The 9,489-nt window shown below is 33.0% G+C and overlaps 1 protein-coding gene across 1 annotated transcript; it reads left to right on the top strand.

The window, feature by feature from the left end:
* Positions 1-2,317: 2,317 nt before the first annotated feature.
* On the top strand, positions 2,318-3,256 carry LOC308641169 (olfactory receptor 5B3-like; the record flags this gene model as incomplete). Its single annotated transcript, XM_081279479.1, has 1 exon — positions 2,318-3,256. The coding sequence occupies one exon, from the start codon at positions 2,318-2,320 to the stop codon at positions 3,254-3,256; it is 939 nt and encodes a 312-aa protein (XP_081135605.1).
* Positions 3,257-9,489: the final 6,233 nt, after the last annotated feature.

Raw genomic sequence — 9,489 nt, 5'->3', positions numbered from 1 at the left:
CTCACTATGACTTACTGACACAGAAATGGATTTTGAATGCTTTTCTTTAAAACTGATGTGGATGCCGGGTATATGTGTCAAAAGTCACATTGGTAGAGATTTGTGATACTTGGGAAATATCATTATTATTTCTGTACTAAGAAATTTGAGTCATAAACATTAGTATAGAATGATGCTCTGGATAATTAGGTGGTAATTTCACTTTCAGTGTATGTAAGTTTATTATTGGAGATAAACAAAAAAACAGACAAGTGAAATGGCCCCTATTTTATCTACAGAAGAAGCCAGACAAATTAAGTAAATTGTGTTTTTCATTTTAATATATTCTCCATAACTGTCATTATTTCTAAAACATCTATACACATTGACATTGATGTGACTAAAACAACAGACTGATGATTAGGTCCAAACTGGGTTAAATCTTAAATCTTCCTCATTCCAGATATATAATAATAGAGCCTCACATCACAAAATTGCACAAATATACTTTTGCCTTACTTGTAAAATAAAAGTACTTGCACATGCATAACACACACACGCACACACACACTCCTGTAAAAAGACCCCCCCCCCACTTGTCATAGAACAAAACTTATGCTAAAAAGTGGTCACATGTGTTAAAATTGGCAAACACAATGCCTTCAAGTGTTTAGTTGATGCAGTAAGTTTGCTGAAGGTTAAGAAGAAGATGGTAGGGAATACTAGTTAGCATTGGGTGGTTACCTTCCAAAGATTTTATATTTAAATACAAAGAATTAAAGCATTGCTCCTACATAGAAAGAGATTCAAAGAACATTCTTTAAAGTTTGCATATTCTTTAAAATTTTATTTTAATGAACATATAACTGTGTACAAATTAAGGAGTAAATGAGGTGCTTTAATTTACAACATTCAATTTGCTACAAAAAAAAGCTCTGCAGGTTGATATCAAGACAAAACTATGAACTTTCAACCCTCAATCTCAGTGATTCAACTATGTGAATATACCATAGAGATAAAGAATTGGTATAAGAAATGGATATTCTTTCAGCTTAAGCTAAAATATGGATTTCAAGGAAGAAATTGAACACCAACAGAAAAGTCATCTATGTCATAGTGCTAGGGCAGCCAATCATATGGATGGAGGAATAACAGAGAAAGAGTTATGAGAAGGATTGAAAATCTCAGCAAACCTCTGTGAGAGAAAATACAAATCAAGAGGGAGACTCCAAGACTACAGAGATCACCCACCGCTGAACCTTGGCATATGACCACCTACTTCTAAGCCAACATATACATACAGTCTATCATTGTATTTGAATATTATTATAGCTGACACTTACAAAATCATAATCACCCAGAATTGAGATGTTATTTTTGTGTATTTTCACATTTAATTCTCATAATACTATTTTGAGTTAAATACCATTCACTTCTTTATTTTGCACATTGAAAGGATGAGCTTAGCAGAGTTGGAGTAGGAAAATTGACTCATAGGTGGTAAATAGCAGGTCCAATTTGTAACTTTTTCTAGAACACACACATCCATCAGATGCCACGTCTTCTGCTGGTTGTGCATGCTCTTACTTCCCCAGTTGCCTGATGACATGAACTGTGCACATACCTCAGTGACAGCACTGTGAAACCCCAAACGCTGAGTTACGCTAATGAAGACAATAAGTAACTATAAATTCAGCTAAAAAAATTTAGATTCATATGTGATTATGACAATTTTACTTGGGAAACACTCTGCCTGGATTTGAAGATTGACTTGTTATTAACACAATGTAAACATAACTAAATTATTAAAACAAGAATTCAATATAAAGGATCTAGAGCAATCCTATCAAGTGAGCAATTCAAAGGTATAAGCTTTAGTAGAGCAAGAAAACAGAATTGGCAGACAATTGTATATGTGTTTCTGTGTGTGTACACATGTGTGTGTGAAGCATGATACATATTATACTATATTATATATATATATTATAATTATGTATGTTTAATTATATACATGCTTGCCCTCATGTCATAAGATTCATAAAATTTAACAAATGTTAATTTAACTTATATAAAATTTGACAAATAGGGTTTAAATTGGGTTGAATTTTTAAATTCAAAAGTTTGTAACTACATAAATAATCAATGCTTTAAAATTTGTGGTTAAGCTTACATTTACATGTGGTAAATCTTGAAATGTGTATTATTATGCTAATAAAATAATTCACATGATATATACATGGTTCAGTTTCAGGGCAATATCTATTTCACAAAACTCTTCACACTTTTGTCCTCCAATTCTCTTTGCTAAAGAGCATCTCCTGACTCCCAAATAACACGGATGGAGAACAGGACAGAAGTGACAGAGTTCATCCTCCTAGGACTCACCAGTGCCCCAGAACTCCAAGTGGCCCTCTTTATCATGATCATCCTCATCTACTTCATTAATGTTGTTGGAAACCTCGGGATGATTGTTTTGATTCTCACTGATTCTCGTCTCCACACTCCCATGTACTTTTTCCTCAGCAATTTGTCTCTGGTAGACTTTGGCTACTCCTCAGCTGTCACTCCTACAGTCGTGGCTGGGCTCCTTCTAGGAGACAAGGTCATCTCCTACAATGCCTGTGCTACTCAGATGTTCTTTTTTGCAGCTTTTGCCACTATGGAAAATTTCCTCTTGGCCTCTATGGCTTATGACCGCTTTGCCGCTGTGTGCAAACCCCTTCATTATTCCACCACCATGACTACAGGTGTGTGTGCCCATCTGGTCATAGGCTGCCATGTCTGTGGTCTCCTGAATGCCTCCATCCATGTTGGAGAAACATTCAGTCTCTCCTTCTGTAAGTCCAATGTGGTCCATCACTTTTTCTGTGATGTTCCAGCAGTCATGGCTCTCTCTTGCTCTGATAGACACGTCAATGAGCTGGTTCTTGTTTATGTAGCCAGCTTCAATGTCTTTTTTGCTCTTCTAATTATCTTGGTGTCGTACCTATTCATATTCATCACCATCCTGAAGATGCGCTCAGCTACAGGATACCAGAAAGCTTTGTCCACCTGTGCCTCCCACCTCACTGCAGTCTCCATTTTCTATGGGACAATTATCTTCATGTACTTACAGCCCAGCTCCAGTCACTCCATGGACACAGACAAATTTGCCTCTGTCTTTTATACTATGGTCATCCCCATGCTGAACCCTGTGGTCTACAGCCTCAGGAACAAGGAGGTCAAGAGTGCATTCAAAAAGATAGTTTTAGAGGGAAAAGTATTTCTAAGATTTTGATTTTAAAATTGTAGGATGTATAATAACTTAATATCTTGCTTCTCAGATCTTCTCCATGTGCTGAACCACATATTAAGGTGCATATCGAAGTCAAGCTCCTGAAGTCAAATACTCACCTCCTCAAAAGTCAGTTTATTGTGTAGAAAGAAGGACATATATTCAGAAATACAATATCTGTACAACAATGGTGAGAGGAGTCACAAGTTATTTTGCTTCTGGCTTATCAAAAAAAATCTTATTAAGGATATTTGTTTAATTCACTTGATCTGTATTCACTTACTCTACCATAACAAACTTGTGGCTGTGAACATAAATTTACATTTATTAATTCATAAATATACTGATATGAGCACATATAAATGAGTAGAAAATTTACCAGACATAAATGAAATGTGAATAATTTTGGTAAAAAAATTTTAAGTAATTGAGGTATTAGAGAATTAATTTGACTAATATTAATTATTCATTTAGTTGAGTCAGTGTAAGAATAAAATTTACATTTTACCTAGAGGTTCAAAACTATTACATATTAAATGAATTACTTTTTCTGTCTTGACTGAGTCATTTTATATAACCAACCTACTCAAGTTTAATTTTCAAAATCAAAATAGCCAGAGTACCAGAAAATTGGAGGAAAATAAAAATATTTTCAACATATTCATATAAACATCAACTTTCACACTATTCAAAAAATACACTGGGTATCAATAATGCTAGATATTTTTTCTTTCCAAATGACTTTGGTAATGATGTTCATTCATTTATACTTAGTTGAGTTACATATCTTTTGATACTCCTCCAGTCTTCTATTTCCTCATGTTATTCTCACTGCCAACCTTGCTATTTATTCACAACTCCAACCATGTACCACTACAAGATTTTTGCAGTTACTTCATGGAATGTTCTTATTCCACTTGGGTCTTTTTTTCAGTTAAATGTAATTTATTAATGTAGTTTGGTGATTATTTCATATGTTTTATTGATTAGATATTACCCAGAAGTATATTTTTAAATAGCACAACTCAAAGGAAGTGAATAATTAAAGGCTAATGAATTAAAAATTCTAGAGTTGACATGATTTGCTGATTATATGTTGCCTACAACTTGATTCTAGTGTGTGAAGTGTGATATGTCAAGAGCTTTGTAATGTTGTGAACAACCAATAAAAAAAATAAAATTAAATTAAAAAAAAGAATATCCAGAAGTGACAAATTATTTGAGATAATCAGAATTCAGCAAAGTCATTAAATATAAGATAATTTATAAAGATGAAGTGTTAGCAACAACTTTTTCCATGGTGTTCTAAGCAGATTTCTATTTTCCTGGTGTCATGTTTACTTCTTTGTGATTGCTTTTTGTTGAGAGAATTTCCATTAGTTATTCTTTTAGAGGAGGTCAACTTGTGACATTCTCTTAGTTTTCCTTCATCTGAAAATATCAGTTTCTCCTTCATTTTGAAGGATGTTTTTTCCTGCCAGATATGGGATTCTGGGTATATATTCTTTTCTTTCAGCACTTGAAAAATATTATGCCACTTCTCATGAGAAATCTACTGTCATTCAAATTGATTTCCCTTATAGTTAAATTATAGTTTCTTTCCTGCTCCTTTCAAATTTTACTTTGTCTTCAGTTTTTAGGATTTTAATTATGATGTGTCTTGGCATGGAGATCATTGGTTTCATTCTGTTTAGAGTTCACTCAGTTTCTTGAATCTATAGATTTAATATTGCCAAATTTGTGAATTTTTCATTCATCCATTCATTCTTTCTTTCTTTTTTTAAATCAAGAGTTTTTCCTTTTAATACTTTTAGTTGTAGATGGACACAATGTCTTTATTTTATTTATTTTTTTATGTGGTGCTGGGAAATCAGAAGGCTTGAATAAAATCCAGATTCTTAAAAGCACAGGAATAAAAAATCACTCATACTAAAAAACAGGAAGATCTCAAACTAGACTGAAAAAGACAATCAGTAGTCAACACTAAGATGGCAGAATTGTCAGAATTATCTGGCAAAGCTTTCAGAACAGCCACAATGAAAAATGCTTTAATAGCAAAACATATATGCCTGAAGCAAATGGAAAGATAAAAGCCAAGGCAAGGAAAACTTCTCTGCAAAGAGATGACATAGTGAAAAACTAAACAAAAATTTTAGAAGTGAAAAATACAATAACCAAAACAGAAAGCATAACGGATAGAATCAATAGCTGAACAAAGAGGACAAAGGTAATTATCCACTTGGGTCTTTTAAAATATTGCCTCACCATAGAGTCCTTCCCTAACCACCTTTATAAAATCATCACTTTCTGTTCACCATGTAAGCTGTCCCTTCTCCCTACATTTATCTTAATCATCCTTAACAACTCTCAAACATTGTATCTGTTTATTTGTTCTATTGTTTATTTCTCCCACTACAATTAAACTCCTTTGAGTACGGTGGTTTTATCTGTTCCATTTACACTATTCTCAAAACTTAAATAAATGTTTGTTTCATAGTAGATTCTCAACAAATATCTGTTAAATGAATAAAATAATTAAGCTTTGAATTCAATTGTATCAATATTTTGAATCTTTGCACATTTATGGTTATATGCTATCAGCAATAAGAAAAGCCATGTAGGTATACTTCTAGAAAATTTCAGGAGGCACATTGATTTTTCTGTTTTGTGGCAATATTGTTATTTGCATTTCCAGCCCCTCTTTCCCTTCCCACATTTTGAAATGGTGATTTTTTTTGGAAATCTCCTCCTCAATTAATTCATTTGAAACTATCTCATAATTTGTATTTAGAAATGGTCTCATTAACTGACAAGTAACATGACTATTAGGAAATTGTTTAGAAAAATATAAATTATAAGATTAAAGGCTTAATACCTGATCACATTGTAAAATTACTTCAGACATATAAATTAAACAAATGAAATTATTTCAAATATTCATGAAAAACAGAGCATAACAATATCTGTCAGCTGTATCAATAACATACATTCCATATGCTAACATAGGGAACAATATTTGTAATTTTTAATAATCAGAGAGCTCTATATAGCACAAAACCTATAAACCACAAAACCATTCAAGGGAATGTGAACTCATGTCTAATTTACATTCTCTACACAGTACCTTCTACTACTCAGTACTTGTAAGATGATATTTGAATGTGCTAAAGTGCTGAGGTTGGTACTTCTTATGCCATGTGATATGACACAAATATTCACTACTGTATGTATGGTGATCTTTCACTAGCTGTAATAACTGTCTTTTTATTTCTTTATTATAAATTATTTTTTAATTGCACAAATTTACAGTATTTAGTGTGTTTATCTTTTTCATAAATTACATGTACTTTTAAATGATGAATAAAAACATGAAAAGTGTACATATTAATGAGTGCCATGATGCTGTGATACATATTTTCACTGTATAATGTTTAAATCAGGTTAAACACACCTCCTCCACATTTTGCCATTTCTTTATAGTATAAACATTCAAAGTCCATTCTTCTAGATTCTTGGGATGTACAGCACATCACTGTTCTGTATGGTCACCTGCTCCACACAGCAGGATTTCTTGCTGTCATCTAACTGCAACTTAGTGCCCACTGATTAACCTCTCTTTATCTCTCCCTCCTCCCCACGCACCCCAACATCTAGTAGTTAACACTCTACTATCAACTTCTAGGAGATCAACAGTTTGGGGTTTCACATATAAATGGAATACAAGTATATCCAGTGATATGTGTCTTTCTGTGCTTTGTTTATTGTACTTATCATAATTATTGACAATTCCATCCATACTGAAAAACCCTGAAGAAACTAAGTATAGAAGGATCACACCTTAACATAAAAAAGGCTGTGATTTGACAAACCCCATAGCCGTCATCATGTTGAATGGAGAAAAACTGAAAGCGTTTCCTCTAATATCAGGAACAAGACAAAGTCCCCACTCTCACCACTCTTATACAATATCATACTCAAAATTTTAAACAGAGCCCATCTGGCTTGAAAAAGAAATAGAGGGGATATAAATAGTAGAGTAAGTAGTTAAATTATCCCTGTTTGCAGATAATATGATTCTGTGTTTAGAGGACTCTAGAGACTCCTCCAAAAGACTCTTGTAGATAATAAACAAATTCAGCAAGGTCGCAGGATAATATCAACATATAAATATTTGAAGCTGGTCCATATGCCAACTGTGAATCGACTGAGAAATGAGAAAGGAAAAAAATCCCATTCACAATTGTTCCAAATAAGCAATACGACCTAGGAATAAACCTAATCAAGGATGTGGGAGACCACTACAATGAAAATTATGAAAAACTGAAAAACAATGAAAGAATAAATGAAGATGGAAAGACCTCCTTTGTTCATGAATGGGAAGAATTACTATTGCTAATATAATCATATTGTCAACAGGAATCAATAAATCAATGAAATTACCATCAAAATACCAATGACAGTCTTTGAAACGTGCCAATGCACAAGAGATGCCAAATGACCAAGCAATCCCACACAGATGGAGAGCAATGCTGGAGGCATCTCAATACCTGACTTCAAATATACTATAGAGGCATATAAACAAAATAACATAACATTGGCATAAAATAGATGCATAGATTAATGGACTAGAAGAGAAGTAACAGACATAAACCCATGAATCTACAGCCATTTGTTTCTCAACTGAGGTGACAAAAACATACATTGGATTAAAGACATCCTCTTCAAAAATTAGTGCTGGGAAAATTGTATATTCACTTGCACAATTTTGAATCTAGATCCCTAGGTCTCATCGTGTACAAAAAAATCAATTCAAACTAGATCAAAAACCTTAATGTAAGATCTGAAACTCTGAAATTATGACAAGAAAACACACAGGAAAGACCCAAGTTATTGACATAGGCCGTTATTTCCTGGACAGGAATAACAGTTCTGGAAATAAAAGCAAGAACTAACAAATGAGATTATACCAAGTTAAAGAGCTTCTGCATAAGGGCTGTGGAATGTGACGGACATCATTATCTAAAGTACATGTATGAAGACACGAATTGGGTGGCAACATACTTTATATATAAAGAGATATGAAAAATTGTGGTATATATGTGTAATAAGAATTGTATAGTGCAAAAAAAAGTACATGTATAAAGGCATGAATTGGCATGAACATACTCTATATATACAAAGGTATGAAAAATTGTACTCTATATGTGTAGTAACAACTGTAATGCTTCCGCTGTCGTGTATTTTTAAAAAATAAAATCAATAAAACTAAAAATAAATAAATAAAATACAAAAAAAACTTCTGCATAGCAAAGGAAGCAATCCACAGAGTGAAGAGACAATCTACAGAATGGGACAGCTACTCATACGACAATGGATTAATATCACACACACACATAAAGAATTCAAGAATGTTATCAACAATTAACACCAAAGAAACAAATAATCCGATTAATAAGTGAACAGAAGAACAAACAGGTATTTTTTTCCAAAATTACAAATGCCTAACAAATATGAAAAAATGTTCAACGTCTCTAACAATAAAGAAAGTGTAAATCAAAGCTACCTTGGCATTTCATGTCATTCCACTTAAAAAAGGCATTTAAGAATACAAATAACAATAAATGCTGTTGAGGATGTGAAGAAAAAAACGTACAGTCATACATTTTTGGTGGGCTACAAATTAGTACAACTGCTCTGGGAAGCATTATGAAGATTCCTCAAGAAACTAGGAATGGAACTATCATGTGACCCAACTAACCCACACTTTGGTATATATCCAGAACTAAAATCAGCACAATATAGTGATTCAGACACATTCAGTGTTTATAGAAGCACACTTCATAATAGTCAAGTTATGGATCAACCCATGTACCCGTCAACAGAGGAGTGGATAAGGAAATTGTGGCATATATACACATTGGAGTTTTGTTCAGCCATAAAGAATAATGAAATTATGATATTTGTTGATAAATGTACACAACTGCTGAATATCATGTTACATGAAATAAGCCAGACCCAGAAAATCAAGGGTCAAATGTTTTCTCATATGTAGAAGCCAAAACAAAATAAGGATTAAAAAATTGGAGGGATGAATCCTATGAAAATAGAAGTCAGTGGAGGAGAGGAAGGGGCTGTGGGAAAGGAAGAAGAGACAGTGGAATGAAATTAATCAATCTATCCTATGTGTGAATGTGTATATACCACAGTGAATTTCACCTTTATGTATATTTATAAAA

This window comes from Spermophilus citellus, assembly GCF_964194105.1.
Source record: "Spermophilus citellus genome assembly, chromosome: 2".
In the NCBI taxonomy this organism is placed as follows: domain Eukaryota; kingdom Metazoa; phylum Chordata; class Mammalia; order Rodentia; family Sciuridae; genus Spermophilus; species Spermophilus citellus.
Note: the sequence above shows the minus strand (reverse complement) of the source record. Positions and strands in the feature narration are given on the sequence as shown.